Here is an 18543-nt window from a genome sequence, read left to right on the forward strand (position 1 = left end):
AACACAGCAAACTAAATATTTTATTTGTAAGTTGATGAGCCTTTCTGTTTTCCAACTTTTCCAAGATTATGATTATGAAATGGATGATTAAGGGTGGTGAAGTTATCAAATAATTTTTCCTTTGCCTTCATAAAAGACATTACCATTCTTTCTTACCTTACAGAGAGCATTTTAAACTTAAATATGACTACATAAGTATTAATTCAACATTCATTAGAAGAATGTAAGATATTTAAGGGTCACTCTTTTGCTATGGGAGAAAGTAAAGGATTATGAAAGTTGACAAACTTGCACAGGATGTCAAAGAGGTGGTGTTAAGAGCAGCTTTCACATTCTTGAAGTAATTAAAACTTAGTTTTACTCACCCATATACACAGTTTCCAAAAGAGAAAACATAGTACTTGCTTTGAAAAGGAAACCTTATCAGGATTTTCCTTGACTCCACACTGTCTTTCAATCTCTTGGTAACTCCTATCTGACATTTCCTGGACTAATTACAGTAACTAGCTGGGATTTTCTGGGTGGCACAAATGGTCATGTGCTTGACTACTAACCAAAAGGCTAGTGGAACCCACTCAGAGGAACTTCCAAAGAAGTGTCTCTCAGTCTGCTTCTGAAAGGTCACGGCCTTGAAAACCCTGTGGAGCAACATGTGGTCACCATGACTCAGAACTGACTTGACAACAATGGATTTGGTTTTTTGGTTTATCTAGGACTACTACAACAACACAGGTTTTCTGTTTCTATGTATGTAGAACACATATCCTTCTAGAATGCTTACTGAATCAATGGTATTGACTCAATAACCTTGATGTCTAGCATGCCACTGCCATTGACAAATAAAAAAAAAAAAAAACTCACTACCTTCGAGTCGAATCCAACTCTTAAGTGACTCCTCCCTGGGTTTCCAAGGCAGTATCTCTATGAAAGTAGATTGCCCAGTCTTTCTCCCGAGGAGTGGCTGGTGGGTTTGAACCTCTAGCTTTCTGGTTAGCAGTCAAATGCCTGAGGCACTAGCCACCAGAGCATACTGGCACTGAAGACTTGGTTAAAAGCTGTAAACTTTCCTAGGGAATTTAAAGTGTCATGAGTACTAATGCAATGTTTTAATTAAATAATTAAATAAAAGATGTAATGAAGGAAAAAAAAAAACTAATATAATTAAAAGTATTCTAGATACAACCAGGAATATGCCTCGAAGACTAAAAGGTCTCTGGGTAGTGCAATGGTTTGCACTAGACTGTTAGAAAAAGATTGGTGCTTCAAACCTACTCAGTGGCACTGTGGAAGAAAGGAATGGTGATCTTTTGAAAAGGATTACAGCCAAGAAAACTCTGTGAGTTCACTCATTTCTACTCTGCTGTACCCACAGGAGGAGCTTTAGAGGTCTAAAGCATTTGACCGCTAACCGGAAGGCTGGCGATTCAAACCCACCAGCCATTCCTCGGAAGGAAGGTTGGGCAATCTACTTCCGTAGTGATACTGCCTCGGAAACCCAAAGAGGGGTTGCCATGAGTCAGATATGACTTGAAGGCAGTGCGTTTGGTTTTTGTACCCATATGGTTGCCATGAGTTAGAAATGACTCAAGAGCAATGGGCTTTTCGGTTCTATGATTAACAATGAAAATATCCATTTCCATTCAAATACCTAATGCATGTTTAAAATAAATTATATATGAATTCTAGCCATGATATTTCCAATTGCCTCGTATGCATGTGAGAGCTGGACAATGAATAAGAAGACCGAAGAAGAGTTGATGCTTTTGAGTTGTGGTGCTGGCGGAGAATGCTGAAAGTACCATGGACTGCTAAAAGAACTAACAGATCTGTCCTGGAGGAAATGCAGCCAGAACGCTCCTTGGAAGCAAGAATGGCCAGACTTCGTCTCACCTATTTTGGTCATGTTGTAAGAAGGGACCATTCCCTGGAGTAGGATGTCATGCTTGGTAGGGTGGAGGGTCGACGAAAGAGGGGGAGGCCTTCAACGAGATGGATTGATACGGTGGCTGCGATGATGGGCTCAAGTATAGCAGGGATTGTGGGGCTGGCGCGGGATCGGGCAGTATTTCATTCTGCTGTGCGTGGGGTCGCTATGAGCCGGAAATGACTTGACGGCACTTAACAACAACACCACAACATATATGAGTTCTACAAAGTGTGCTCTATAGGACCTCTGAGGTCTAAGAAGTGGTAACTTTGAAAATACTAGCTGAAATAAACTGTGTGCTTTAAAAACACACTGGAGAGTTGCTAAATCAATCATGCCTTGTTTGCCTCTCCACCTCCTGCCTCATTCAAGAAACTCTTCTGGCTTATTAATAGAAACAACTTGACACAACATTATTCTACATGGTTTGGGTTAAGAACAGTAAGCATAAACTTTATTAAATTAAAACACCGCAAGTAGACAAAGTAGACAAAACGTAACATTCCATCACTGATATACTTTGTACAACTTTTCATTTGTTAGTTATTCTTAGACACCTGAGTACTTCCTCACTGGGCCCAAGGCTGGTATCTCCATGGTGTGAGAGAGCTGTGGTGAAGTAGCAATTAGAGAGTTTGAAGGAGAAAAGCCATGGCTCCAAAATTGTGAGGCCTCTGAGGAATATTCTCCAGGAGTATTCAGCTATTCTTCTAATAGAACTAATCTAATTAACAGCATTAGTGCCCAGCTTGACTGTCTTTTTTCTTTGTTTTGTTTTTCTTAGTGTTTATTAAACCTCAGCGTTGCCAGATTCAGAGGTATGAAGGGCCAGAGCACAAAGCATTCCTTTCTCTCTTCTTGTGCTTTCAGAATAGACCTCTTGGCTGGGAAAGAACCTGGAGCCATTTCATTAGGATCAAAGTATTTTAGAGCCAGAATACTGAAGATCATCCGATAGAATCCCATCAATTTCATAAATGGGGAAACCAAGGCCTACAACAGTGAAGCAACGAGTCTAAGGTAACACAGCAAATTTAAAAGAGAAATAGGTTTAGCCTCTAGGGCTCCGATCACTGGTCTAATTTTTTTTTTTTTTTTTTTTTTAATGAGTAAGTACAGTGACAGCAGAGTCCCTGGGTGGTGTAAATAGTTAGCATATTCGACTGCTCATGTAAAGGCCGGGTGTTCGAGTCCACCGGAGGTGCCTCAGAAGGAAGGCCTGGCAACCTACTCTAGAAAATTCAGCCACTGAATACTCTGTGGAGCACAGAGCGACCCTGACACACTTGAGTTCACCATGACTCTGAACTGACTCAATGGTGAGTGGTTTTCATCGACAAAGCTCACAGGGCTGAGACATTTTTTTCCTGCTGGATTCACCATGAATCATCTGGTTTCACATCTGGACTCAGACACACTGGTCCCCAGGCTCAATGAAGGGATCACTTGGGAATGGAAATGGCTCTTTCTGTCTCATTTCAATCAATCCAGAGTCATACTGATGAAAGCAAAACTCTCCAAGTAATCACGACAAGGAAACAACAAATGCCATTTACCATTAATAGATTTTCTTTATCATCCTTCTGGTTTTCACATGCACAGCTAGAACGCTGAACTCTCCCTTGTCCCTATGTAACATTCCATGTGCAGGCAAATGTATATAATTTCTATGAAACAATTTGCGAAATATAACTGTGCTCACATTCCCAGTGTAGGGGCTCCACTTGAAAATCTTACCTCCCTTTGAATAAGATGGGTTTTGTAATGATTTATTTTCATCCTGTCCCTAAACAATTACTCTGGGTTTCCAGTGTTCGCTTTTGACTTTTACCTTCATATTTTCTTATGTGGATTGAAGTGAGTTAGGGACCTCAACCTGATTAGGATGGTAATCAATGCAAACAGTATAAATACATGTTATTGTCTAAGGGAGGCCTATAAATGGCCACTGACACAGACATAAAATAGCACAGGAAGAAAGGGATAGCATGGGGAGGTGAGAGCCACAATGATAAACTGGAGGCCCACTTTCTAGTTCCACCTCCGACAATTCACTCTATGATTTTAGCCAAGACGCTCAATCTATCCAGGGCTTCCATTTATCTATCTATAAAATAAGGGGTTTATGTAACCTGTGCTGTTCAACACAGCAGCCACTAGTCACTAGGAATAATTACCAAATGGAAAGTAAGGCAAAGTTCATCAATGAAGAAATGCTATACCAGTTGTATGTTTTATTCACTTTCAGGTTCTAATAACATAAAGCACATGTCGACTGCTCTTCACTTAATTCATGCAGAATAATGTTGTGTCAAATTGTTTTAGTGAATAAACCAGAAATCCACTTGAAATGTGACTAATGTGAGTGAGGAGTTAAAATTTTCATTTTACTTAACTTTGATTCAGTTACTGGAAAGTTTTAAGTATGTTGAGAGTAACTGACAAATGTAGTGTGAATCTACATTTTCAACTATAAATTTTAAGACAATCTAACTACAGAGTGGGAGTCCCTGCGTGGTACAAACAGTTAACCTGCTCTGCTGCTAACCAAAAGGTGAGAGGCTCGAGTTTATCCAGATGTGCCTCAGAAGAAAGATCTGGTGACCAGCTTTGGGAAACACAGCCACTGAAAATCCTATGGCTCACAGCTGGACACAAACGGCGTTGCTGTGTATCAGGATCGACCCTGGGGCAACTGGCATTGGCAAGATATAGAGCATTACTAACAAAAAAAATGTTTTTCCAAACTGGGATATGCTGTGAAGTGTCAAATACATACTGGTTTTGAATAATATGGAAAAAAAAAAAGAAAGGAATGTAAATTATTTCATTCATAATTTTATATTGATTATATATGTTGAAATGGTATTTTAGATGTAAAATTCATTACACTTAATTTCACCTGTTTCTTTTTACTTTCTATTAATGTGGCTATTGTTGTCGTTATGTGCCATCGAGTTGGATCCGACTCATAGCGACCCCTCCTTGGGTTGCCAAGCCAGTATCACTATGGAAGTAGATTGCCCAACCTTCCTTCCAAGGAGTGGCTAGTGGGTTTGAACCGCCAACCTTCTGGTTAGCAGTCAAGTGCCTTAGGCGTTACATTACTAGAGCTCCCCTATTAAGGAATTTGAAATTACATATGTGACTTGCGTTACATTTCTATCAGGTAGCCTTAGTCTAGATGTTCTGAAACATATTGTAATATAATCACTTATTACGAAGATGGGCCCTAGTGCCATAATTTGAGTACTCAAAATAGTCGCTTAGAAATGGTGCTTAATGTGGTATTTTATGTCTTCAATTAACATTTTCCACTTATTCATTTTAAGCAAATGCTTTATTATATGGGAGATGGAAAAAGATAAAATACTGCTGTATTTACTTGGTTGACTTCTTCCGTTTTCGTAAGAAGTGACCCAGTTCAGAGGTGCATGTTCAGGATGCATGTTTACAAGTGGTCACTCTTCTTTGTGGCTACAACTGATTGGATGTGGGTGGGCACCTGACCCAAATGGACCAATCAAGACATCCCTCCCAAGAACAGGTAGTGATAATAAGAACTGATACTCCATATGCAGGCAGAGCTGAAATCATACTATGTAAAGCTGAGAGCTCTCAGACAGCTACATTCTACCAGGAGCTTGAACTTCAGAAAAAAAGTCTTGACAGACAGAATGAGGCAGAGTCTCAGTGATGGGGAAAGGAGACCCCCTGTGGCTTCCCAGTCCTGGTTCCAGTCTCCTCATGAGGCTTGGCTGCATCCCTGCCTGTGGGTGGCATGGTATTCTTAAGTATCCTTACAACAATGAGTCTTTTTTGTTTGTCCATGAACTTTGAGTTCATTACTGCTAACAAGAACTAAAGGAGTCTAACTAATGAGATGGACTTCAAGATCTGGAAATCTGGCAATTGTTCCTACAGTAAATATTTATTGTTAAGGATTTTTTTTTGAGTGGCTACCACACACATCGAAGTGTCTACAGAATGATCAGGAAATACAAAGGAATGAAAGATTTGCTCTCTATTCTTTAGACAGTTAAAATGCTGTGAAAAAAACTTGACGGCACATAACAACAACAGTAAATTATTAATAATAATAATACCTGGCAATTATTACATGCATAATTCAGGCTTTCATAAGTATTATCTCACAGAAATACTTTGAGATAAATACAGAATACACAAATTATTGAACAGTTATATATGACCATGTATCCAAAATGAACAATTTCTGGACAAATTCAATGGAAACTCAGAGATAACAAACTAAATGGTAAATTCCACAAAGCAGGCAGCATATCAGTGCTGATGACCACATTATCCTCAACATCAAGCACAATGCTCAGCAGAGAGTAGGTGTGACGTCAATTTTCATTGGCCAATTATAGAGGCGAGAGAGGGTGTGGGCTCAAATTAGGAAATGGCCTTGTGAGAAAGAGGAATCTTAAATTGACCTTGGAGATGACCACTAAGGAAGCCTTCAGCATAAAGATGCCCTATGATTCTGTGGGTAGAATTTGGATGACTGGAAACGAGAGGCAAGGACATCTTGGCTAGGGGAAGCAGCACTAACCAAAACCTTGGAATTGAGAATAAACCTGGTGATTTTAAGAGGCACTTGTTTGAGCTGGCAAATTGTATTGGGAAATAAAGAGCAGTAAGACAACATGGTTAGGAGAGGACAAGGTTAAAGAGTCATGGATATTAATTTCAGGCATTTGGCTTTTACTTTTTTTAAAAAAATTTATTGTTATTTAGGTGCAAGTTTGCAGAGCAAATTCATTTTCCATACAGTAGCTCACACACACTTTGTCTAATGACATTGACTACAATTTCCCGCAATGCAACAGCTCCCCTCCCACTTCCTCCCCATAGTTACCTCTTCCTTGTGTCCTTCCTCCACGCACTCCTCTCCCCCAAGCTGTCTCCCTGTGAGCACACAGCCCTTCTATTCTCCCATCATTGATCTCTCCAAGGAGTGTATCTACCTGGTGTAAATGTTCAGCTCATATGCCTGTCTTTTGTTTGGCTGGAAGCCACAGAAGTGGATTCAATTCCAGATCTAAAGGGCAGCCAGAGGCCATAATCTCAGTGGTTCCATCAGGCTCTAACAAACCAGCAAAACTGGTTCATTTTTTTTTTTTTTTTAATGATTTTGAGTTTCATTCCACATTGTTCTCCCACTCTATTCAGGTTGGCTTTTACTCTTACGTAACTGGGAACAATGAGTTGGCTCTGGGTACAGAAATGAGTCAAGGAAAGTAGTTACAAAAAGTTCAAATGAACCATAATTCCTCAAAAGTATACAATACAGCTCTTATACCTAAGATATTTCATAAAATGCACACATATCTAAGAAGAGAACATTAACGCTGAGGTGCAAGTACTATGTGATGAGCTATACACTCACTCCATTGTATTAACCCTGTGGCCTACATTCAGCATAAATGTGTGCCTCAGTCAAATCACAAATGATTACATGTCAGGGACCAGTCCTCTTCTCTTTCCTTTCCTTCTTTCCCTCCTTCCTTTTTTTCTTTCCTTTCCCCCTACACCTTTTTGTTCCTAGTTAATATTAAGTACTTACCACGAATATGGCACTGAAGATATAAGTCAGAACAAAAAGAATGTGACCCCTGCCTTCACAAAGCTTTGATAGGGAAAGATTATCAAACAAACCCTCAAACAAATGGAAAATGGCTACACTGAGAAGTGATATGAAAAGAGCAGTTTCCAGTAGGATGATTTGGCTTCCTTAGGAAGGAGGGGAGTCTGTCTTAAGGAAGTGAAACTAAAATCAGGAGTCACCTGGATAAAGGGATTGGTCAGGTACAGGGAAGGACACTGCAGGTACAGGGAAAGGAATGTGCAAAGTAACTGGGGCAGCAGGGAAGATGTTATGATATTAGCGACTCAAAACAGATGTGGAACAGTGCTGGACCGAGTCTCACAGGCCTTGTTTAAGGAGTTCCTTTTCCTGTTTCCTAAAAGCAATGAGAAGCCATTCAAAGTACATAAACAAAGTTAAAATGATGTGTGTATGTGTATATATACGTATATTTGTACATGTATATACATACACATACACACACACGCACATATATATGTATTTGTTGTTGTTAGGTGCCATCAAATTGACTCCGAGTCATAGCGGCCCTGTGTACAACAGAGTGAAACACTGCCCGATCCTGCACCAACATTAAAATCCTTGCTATACCTGAGCCCATCATTGCAGCTACTGTGTCAATCCATTTCATTAAGGGTCTTTTTTTCACTGACTCTCCTCTTTACTAAGGAACTTAGTTGAAGTTTCTTAAGTTTAAGGAACTCCTTAAACTAAGCATGATATCTTTCTCCAGGGAATGATTGCTTTCGACAACATGACCAAGGTAGGTAAGACAAAGTCTGGCCATTCTCACTTTTGAGGAGCATTCCGGCAGCACTTCTTCCAGGACAGATTTGTTAGTTCTTCTGGCAGTCCACTGTACTTTCAGTATTCTTTGCCAACACCATAACTCAAAAGCATCAATTCTTCTTTGGTCTTCCTTATTCACTGTCCAGCTTTCATATGTATTTGTGGCAACTGAAAACACCATGGCTTGGGTTAGGGCACCTTAGTCTTCAAAGAGACATTTTTGTTCTTCAGCACTTTAAAGAAGTCTTTTGAAGCAGATTTGATCAGTGCAATACATCGTCAGATTTCTTGACTGCTATTTCCATTGGTGTTGATTGTGGAACCAAGTAACATGAAATTTTGACAACTTCAATCATTTCTCCATTTACTATGATGTTGCTTTTTGGGGCCAGTTGTGAGGATTTTCATTTTCTTTATGTTGAGGTATAATTCTTACTGCAGACTGCAGTCTTTAAACTTCATCAGTAAGTGCTTCAAGTCATCTTCACTTTCAGCAAGCAAGGTTGTGTCGTCTGCATATCACGGGTTGTTAATGATCCTGATGTCACACTCTTTTTCATACAGTCCAGCTTCTCGGATTATTTGCTCAGATTGAATAAGTATGCTGAAAGGATATAACCCTGATGCACTCCCTTCCTGATTTTATACCTGCAGTGTCCCCTTGTTCAGTTCAAATGGCAGTCTCCTGGTCCATGTACAGGTTCCTCATTAGCACAATGAAGTGTTCTGGAATTCCCATTCTTCTCAATGTTATCCATAATTTGTTATGATCCACACAATTGAATGCTTTTGCATAGACAATAAAATACAAGTGAAAAATCTTTCTGGTATTCTTTGCTTTTAGCCAAGATCCATCTGACATTAGCAATGATATCTCTCATTCCACATCCTCTTCTGAATCCAGCTTGCAGGTCTGAAAGTTCTCTGCTGCAACCATTTTTGTATTATCTTCGGCAGGATTTTACTTGTGTGTGATATTAATGATATTGTTTGATACCTTCTATATTCTGTGGGAATATATCATTCTGTCTACTGAAGAAGAGTCAAAACTTCAGATGATAAATCCTAGGAATGCTGGTAAAGGCAACAGGAAGAGACCACAGAGGCAGCAATGCTGTGCAAAGAGGCATACATGGCCGAGAAGTTAAATGGTACAAACCTGAGAAAGGGTGCTGTGGAAAGAAAGATGGCTGGGAGGCTTATTGCTACAGGAACATTACACTCAGAGTCAACCACCTCTCCATTTAGTCCTGGCTTAAGAAATAATCTAATTAAAAACTGATAAAGACATCAATTGTTTTAGGTGAGAATCATTAATAGATGATAAAACGTTGATCAGGTCTTAAAGTATCTTCTCAAAGACTGTTTATCAGTTGCTAAAGTAAATATATATAGAGAGTTCAACACTTTAACCAGAAGATCAAAACTAACAGACCCCAGGAAGGGAAGATGGACATTATGTGCCTCTGGATGGGATAACCTGAGAAAGATCCATCATCACTTATGTAGCATCCTGGCAGTTAATGCATACTCTGAATATGATCATTAAACCAAAACCAAACCAAACGCACTGCTATCGAGTCAACTCCGACTCATAGCGACGTCCCTTGGGTTTCTCAGGCAGTAAATCTTCCTTCTATGGAGTGGCTTGTGGGTTTGAACTGCCAGCCTTCTGGTTAGCAGTCAAATGTCTTAGGCACTGTGCCACCAGAGCTTCTTATGATCATTAAGAAGCATAAATCAAACCCTAAATGAGAAACATTCTATTTAAAGGGGTAAGGGCTGCATTATTAAAAAATTAATGTCAAAAGACAAAGGAAGACTGAGGAATTCTTCTAGATTAAAGAAGGCTGAAGAGACATGCTGTACTCATTTCCTATTTCTGCTGTAACAAATTACGACAATCTTAGTGGTTTAAAACAACAAAAATTTATTATCTACAGTTTGGGAGGTCAAAAGTCCAAAATGGGTCTTACCAGGCTAAAATCAAGGTGGTGAGGAAGGAGATGGGGTTTTTTTTTTTTTTTTTTTTTAGAGGTTTTAGGGAAGCAAACACTTCCTTGTCTTTTTCAACTTCTACAGGCCAACAGCATTCCTTCGTTCCGGGCGCCTTCCTCCATCTTCAAAGTCAGGAGTGTACATACCATCTTTAAATCTTTCCCCGGCTCTTACCATTCTATTTCCTTTTAATGAAGACCATTGTGAGTACATTGGTCCCATCTAGATAATCCAGAATCATCTTCCCTTCTGAAGCATTTTAACACATTCATGAGTTTAAGGGATTAATACAGAACATGTTGGGTGAGTCATTATTATGCCTACCATACATGGTAACTAAATGCAAATCAAATCATGAACAGATCCTGAACTCTATGAAGGAAAAGAAATGGAGGGGCATGTGCATTACTGACGGGGCCCATTGATACAACTGAAATACAGCCAATAGACAGATAAAAAATATTTTCATTATAGCTGAATTTATTGAAGTTTGAAGTTGACCATTGTACTATGGTTAAAAACAACATCCTTTACTTACGAAATATACACTTAAGTACTTAGGGGTAAATGGCCATGATACATACAATTTACCCTCAAGGAGTTTGGAAACACACACACACACACATATACACACAGGAAGAAAATCATTGATAAATCTAGTGAAAAAAAATATCAAGAATAAGTTAATGTGGCTTAAAGGGTATATGACGTTCTTTGAAAATTCTTGCAACATTTCTGTGAATGTAAAATTATTTTACAAAAAAAAGTTAACAAAACTGGTGAATATGTAATTTAATTAAAAACTGATGAAGTTTTTTTCTTAAGTCAAATACCACAAATAACTTATAGTTTACACAATTTTATAGACATTTGAATGAATGCAGATGCATGTCACAAATTCAGCAACTTAATTTTCATTCTGTTCATAATAAGGTTTTTAGTACATAACAAGAACCAAAAATATTTAAAAGCTTTGGTGGCCTAGCGCCTAAGGCATCTGACTGCTACTGGCAGTTCAAACTCACTAGCCACTCCTCGGAAGGAAGACTGGGCAGTCTACTTCCTTAGAGATACCACCTTGGAAACCCAAGGAGGGGTCACTGTGAGTCGGAACCGACTCAACAGAAGTGAGTTTGGTTTTTTGGCCATCGAGTTGATTCCGACTCATAGCGACCCCCATTGGGTTTCTGAGGCAGTAAATCTTTGTAGAAGTAGATTGCCCAGTCTTCCTTCCATGGAGTAGGTGGTGGGTTTGAACCGCCAACCTTCCGGTTAACAGTCAAATGTCTTAGGCACTATGCCACAATTCTAACAATCTGTTAATATGGCACAATGCTGAAGAGCTTAGCTGCTAACCAAAGGATTGGCAGTTTGAACCCATCTTGTGGCTCAACAGAAGAAAGAGCTGACAATATGCTCCCTTAAGAATTGTTACTGTTATTGTTATTAGGTGCTGCTGAGTCAATTCCAACCCACAGTGACCCTATGTATAACAGAATGAAACAGGGTCCCTTCCTGGCCATTCTCACATGTGTTTCTATGTTTCAGCCCACTATTGCAGCCACTGTGTCAATCCGTCTCATTGAGAGTCTCTTCCTTATTCACCCTCTAACTTTTACCAAGGATGCTGTCTTCTCCAGGGGCTGGTCCCTCCTGATAATATGCCCAAAGCGCAAGAGATGAATTCTTGCTATCCTCCCTCCTGAGAAGCATTCTGGCTATACTTCAAAGACTGATAGGTGTATTTTTCTGGCAGTCCACAGTACATTCAATATTCATCACCAACACCATAATTCAAATGCATCAGTTCTTCTGCTGTCTTCCTTACTCACTGTCCAGCTTTTGTGTGCATATGAGATGACTAAAAAATCATGACTGGGTCAAGTGTGCTTTAGTCTTCAAAGTGAAATCTCTGCTTTTTAACACTTTAAAGAGGTCTTTTGCCCAGTGCAATATGTCATTTGATTTCTTGACTGCTGCTTCCATGGGCGTTAACTGTAGAGCCAAGTAAAATGAAATCCCTGACAACTTTAATCTTTTCCCTGTTAATTATAATTTTACTTACTGGTCCAGTCATAAGGTTTTTGTTTTCTTTATGTTGAGGTATAATCCATACTGAAAGATTGTAATCTTTGATCTTTATCAGTTAAGTGCTTCAAGTCATGTTCACTTTACAGCAAGCAGGGTTGTGTCATCTGGATATTACATGTGGTTAACGAGTTTTCCTCTAATCCTGTTACTGTGTTCTTCTTCACATATTTAAATTTCTTAGATTATTTGCTCAGCACACAAATGGAATAGTTTGGCGAAAGGATTGCTGTTGTAGTTATGTGCCATTGAGTTGTCTCTTACTCACAGTAACCCCTCCTTGGGTTTCCGAGGTGGTATCACTCGGAAGTAGATTGCCCAACCTTCCTTCCAAGGAGTGGTGGGTTTGAACTGCCAGCCTTCTAGTTAGCAGTCAAGTGACTTAGGCACTACGCTACCAGAGAGCTTGGTGAAAGGATACAACCCTGATATACACATTTCCTGATTTTAAACAACTAACAACTGCCTCTTATTCTATGTACAAGTACCTCACGGGCACAATTAAGTGTTCTGGAATTCCCATCCTTTGCAATGTTATCTATAATTTGTTATGATCTACACAGTCAAAGCCATTGTACAGTCAATAAAACACAAGTAAACATCTTTCTGGTATTCTCTGTTTTCAGCCAAGATCCATTTGACATCAGCAATGACATTCTTCACTCCATGCTCTCTTCTGAATCTGGCTTGAATTTTTGGCAGTACCTTGCCAATAGACTGCTGCTGCAAATGGTTTTGAATTACCCTCAGCATAATTTTCCTTGCATGTGATATTAATGATATTGTTTGATGATTTCCACATTCTGTTGGATCACCTTCTTTGGAATGGGCACAATTATGGATCTCTTCCAGTCAGCTGGCCAGGTAGCTGTCTTCCAAATTTCTTGGCATGGATGACTGAGTGCTTCCAGTATTGGATCCATTTCTTGAAACTCCTTAATTGGTATTCCATCAATTCTGGAGTGCTGTTTTACACCAACACCTACAGTGCAGCTTTATCCTTTAATACCATCCGTTCTTGATCGTATGCTAAGTCCTGAAATGGTTGAACATCAACCAGTTCTTTTTGGTACATGTCACTCTGTGTACTCCTTCCCTTTTTTTTTTTTTTAATGATCCTATGTTGTTTAATATTTTACTTGTAGAATCCTTCAATATTGCAACTCAAGACTTGAATTTTTTTTTTCATTAGTTATCCTACTTGCAAAATGGCAAAGGTGTTCTTCCCTTTTGGCTTCTCCCATCCTAGATTACAGCCTAGAAAACCCCATCGGGCAGTTCTACTCTGTCATATAGGGTCCCTATGAGTTAGAATGGACTCTAATGCACCTAACAACAATAACGAGTTTAAAATAGAATTGGTAACTATTGTTGGAGTTGGACTTAAATACTAAGTGGTTGATCATCACATTGCTATTTGCCAAAGAAGCATCTAGATAATTATCTAAGAAAGTCTTTTAAAGAAGCAGCCTCCCTTTTTCAGGAGTACTTAGCCAATTTTAAAAACAAAAGTAAAAATTAAAGTGTTTCTATTCTAGGAGCTTTTTTTTTTTTTTTCCTGCCCAGGGCCTAAGGCAGAATTTTATTGCTTTGTCCCTAAAGAAGTTTTCTGGCTTCTACTCTTACTCCTACTCCACCCTCTATTGTTTGAAGAAAATAGATAGGGCAGCTGGGACCCTGACCAGTGACAACTAATCAGAGGCCTCTGGACTGGGAAACTCCTCTGGTCTTGGCAGAAACCAACATTTTTAAATGAAGGTAAAACAAAGGCTAAGTCCTTTGCTTCTGTCCAAAGCCCTATGCACAGGCATGTTTTTCTTGCCAACTGTGGTGGCCAAGAACAGTGTTCCCCAGTTGTGCCAAGATTACATGCCAGCATCAAATAATAGAAGACTTTTCTCAATTACAGAAATAACAACAAAAAAATATGGCAATGAATCAACTTTATTTTATCTTACAAGTTTGGCTCTTGCTATCACTAGCTGCTACTGGAGTATATGATTTGCCACAACCTATGATTATACCAGCACAAACTTAGTCGTTTTCAATTTAACTCGTGTTGTTTTTCAAAGAACAGCATGATTTTTTTGATTAAGGTTGAGAATCACTGCCCTAAATGTTGTTAAAGGTAAGAGCAAGGTAGGTCTTACTACCTAAGTACTCCTCTTAACACTTTCTCTGTCTATGGTAGTCTTCTCATCGCTGTTAGCTGCCATCAAATTGGTCCTCAACTCATGGCAACTGCAATGGAAAGAAATACTACCCAGATCTACACCATCTTCATGATTCTTAGTATGTTTGAGTCCATTGTAGGGGCTACTGCCAGCTCCAAAGATTGTCCTAAACAAATTTTGCTAAGTAACTGAACGATTACACTAATTAACTTTCATGCTGCTATAATTTCTGCATTCTTATTTCTAGACAACTCTATCTCAATGGGACAGACATTTACTTAAATAACTTGAGAATTACTTCTTCAGTATTAAGATACACTAATAAAGTTTTGGTAGTTTAAATTAAAAATACCTACTAATTCATTCAGTCTGTATGCTGAGCAAATAATCCAAGAAGCTAGACTATATAAAGAAGAAGATGGCATCAGGATTGGAATAAGACTCATTTCCAGCCTGTGACAATACAGTTAACACAACCTTGCTTGCTGAATGTGAGGATGATCTGAAGAACTTACTGATGAAGATTAAAGACTACAGTTTGCAGTACGGATTGCACCTCAATATAAAGAAAACAAAAGTCCTCACAACTTTACCAATAAGCAGTATCATGGTAAATGGAGAAATGATTGAAGTTTTCAAAGAGTTCATGTGACTTAGATACATAATCAACACGATTGGAAGCAGCAGTCAAGACATCAGATGTCTTACTGCACTGGGCAAATGTGCTGCAAAAGACCTCTTTAAAATGCTGAAGAACAAAGATGTCTCTTTGAAGACTAAGGTACACCTATTCGAAGCCACTTGCAGTGTAGTAAATTACTTAGTATGGCTTTTCTAACCATAAGTCATTGTAAACTCAGTGGTGGAATGAGCAACTGAGGAGCTCCTGATTGTAAATGTTATCCACCTGGGTTATTTCTGTTGGGTGTGGCACAATACAATGTTCTGGGAGGTTCCCACTCTCTCTCACATGCTTAGAGTTCTGATGCTATGATTGGCTAGTTTGGCCACCCTGCTGGGCTCAAAAGGAGGCCTCCTAGAGGCAAAACTTTTTCTGACTGCTGGTTGAGGAAGACGTGCTGCCGAAAGAGACACGCACCCCAGAAAGAGACACGTGCTGCTGGGAAAGAGACGCAAGAGACATGCATTGCTGAGTGAGACACCGAGGGACATGCACTGCTGGGGGAGAGACTGTAAGAGACTTGGCTGAGAGATGGTGGGCTGGGAGAGAGACTGAGCGTTTTTCCTGAACTTGAATTGTAGCTTGGTGTTTCCCTAATAAACTCCATAATCTGTGAGTTCTGTGTGGCCACTGCAGCAAATTATCGAACCCAGGAGAGAGGTGGTGGGTGCTTTGGGAGGAATAGTTGGTGAAAGGGCTGGAGGAAGGCAGCATGTCTGGCCTTGCAGTAATAGGCCTTGTGCTATTGATGGTGATTCGGCCTTCCTCTTGTGGGATTAGAGGAGGTCAGAACATGTGGCCTCCTTGCCATTCTTGCACCACTGTATGTTCAATTACCTCATATGCATGTGAGAGCTGGACAATGAATAAGGAAGACTGAAGAAGAGTTGATGCTTTTGAGTTGTGGTGTTGGTAAATAGTACTGAAAGTACCATGGACTTCCAGAAGAACAAACAAATCTGTCCTAGAAGAAGTGCTGCCAGAATTCTCCTTGGAAGCAAGAATGGCCAGACTTCATCTCACCTACTTTGGTCTTGGGGTCAGAAGGGACCAATCCCTGGAGAAGGATATCATGCTTGGTAAAGTGGAGGATCAGTGAAAAAAGGGAAGGTCCTCAACAAGATGGATTGACACAGTGGCTGCAATGATGGGCTCAGGCATAGCAAGGATTGTGAGGCTGGCACAGGACTGGGCAGTGTTTTGTTCTGTTGTACCCAGCGTTGCTATGACTTGGAGCCAACTCTATGGCATTTAACAAAAATAACAACAACAACGAATGCAAAGAAATATACTCTTTGGTATTCTCTTGAAAATATAGCCTTGTAGTCTTTGAATGCTCAAAAATATTTGCTGTATTATTTTAACCTGGTAGTAACTTTCATGAACTAACCACAGAAATTACTCAAGACTGAAGACAACTTGCACAAAGTAGGTGTGTAGTAAGTATTTGGTAAATTATGGAAAGATGTTGACTGGCAGAGTAGAGAGTAAACCAAACAGTTTTAAATTAACTCAAGGAATACAATACAGTAGTGAAAATAAATCAACATGGAACAACATGATGTATGTCAAATATATATTGAAAAATATAAGCAAGTTGCAAAATAGTATATGGAGTATAAGGCAAGAATATAAAATATGCAAAAGTACCGTGTATCATTTATGGATACATAGTTTGCAGTAAAAGTATAACAGGATGCAGAATCATTGTGATACATAGTTTGCAGTAAAAGTATAACAGGATGCAGAATCATTGTGTATAACGGCCAGGGGATGCTATCCTCCTCCCAAGTCCTTAAAATACACACTGGAATGGAAACTCCCAGCTCAGAAAAATAATTGCCCTAAAAGGCAACAGGGAGATTTACAGGGATTATGTTCTCGAATAAAATAGACAATAAGATAGCTATATACAACCTTAGGCAATCTGGTAGCATAAAGCCTAAGGTATTTGACTGCTAACCAGAAGCCTGGTGGTTCAAATCCACCAGCCACTCCTCAGAAGGAAGATTGGGCAATCTACTTCCGTAATGACACTATCTTGGAAACCCAAGGAGGGGTCTCTATGAGTCGGATCTGACCTCAACGGCAGTGAGTTTTTTGAGTTTACAAAAAACCTTTATAGGTATGAAAAAATTTACCTAATTTTACATTCAATTCTTTTATGGGGAGACTGAAGGAAAAAGAGATAATTGTGGCTACGTCTAGGGAAGATGATCTTATTTCTTTTCTTTGGAGTAGAAGCCTAAGACACATGTTGAAACGCTCACTCAAATCAGAAGTTTAACAGTTGCTTGAGGAAAAGAGTATATAAGTCAAATTCCAAACATATCTTCTTCAAATCCTGATGATTAGCAAACTTCAAAATGGCAGCAAACATCTAAGTTTCCTATCTCAATATGAATAATCCCATCTTTTATGTTAGCTACTAAAATAAAACTCAGAAATGTACAGTTAACATACCAAAATGTCCATCCCGGGAACATAGTTGAGGGATATCTTATAGTCTTTTGGAAGATTTGCCACCTATAGAGACAAAAACAAAAAAAGAATTCCATAAGAAAATTCATGCACATCAATTCATCATAATTATCCTCAGAAATTTAGAGGGAAAAAAGAAAACAAAACATGCAAACAGTGTCAGTGACCAGTATCATTGGGGAACTTGTGAGAAATACAAACTGACAGGCCATACCAGACCTACTATATCTTATTTAACAAGCCCTTCATGCTCAATCTGAGAACTATTGTTGTATGTTGATCATAAAAAGGAGCCAGAGAACAACAACAACAAAAAAAAGCATCCCCATTCTCTCTCCCAGGAAAACAGTAGAATCCTGACTCCTCACTGAAAACAAATCTAAGCTGTCATGGAAGGTCTTTCTCACTTTTTTCATTTACTTTAGAGTTGCTCACTTGTTCTTTTCACTTAACTTCCTTCTTCTCAAACTTCCCACCATGCCTGTATAATTTCTTTTGTCTTCAGAATCTTCATCTCCATTTTTGAAAAGCAATATGACCTAGTCATCGTATGTTCCATGCTCAGAGTCAGCCCCAGTGGCAGAGATACAGTAGACACCTCTGCAAGTGGAATGAGACTAAGCAGCGCGCTCTCTCTCTCTTTCTCTCTCTCTCTCTCTCTTTAAACGAATGAACCATGTAAATTAAAGCTACTATTCTAGATGGAGAAACAAGGCAAAGAAGGACAGGTATTCTGCATGCAAGCTACTTGATAATCTAGCCCCTTCCTAAGTGT

At 39.2% G+C, this 18543-nt stretch overlaps 1 protein-coding gene across 1 annotated transcript in view; it reads right to left on the reverse strand.

Annotated features, from left to right (window-relative positions):
- Positions 1-18543, reverse strand: part of KITLG (KIT ligand) — a 95606-nt gene that overhangs the window by 16074 nt on the left and 60989 nt on the right. The window contains exon 5 of the mRNA XM_042782493.1: positions 17751-17813. Within this exon, the coding sequence (XP_042638427.1) occupies positions 17751-17813 (63 nt within the window). The remainder of the gene's footprint in view (positions 1-17750; positions 17814-18543) is intronic.

The sequence above is a fragment of the Orycteropus afer genome, unplaced genomic scaffold (genome assembly GCF_000298275.1).
Source record: "Orycteropus afer afer isolate SDZICR_OR568_19922 unplaced genomic scaffold, OryAfe1.0 scaffold00343, whole genome shotgun sequence".
In the NCBI taxonomy this organism is placed as follows: domain Eukaryota; kingdom Metazoa; phylum Chordata; class Mammalia; order Tubulidentata; family Orycteropodidae; genus Orycteropus; species Orycteropus afer.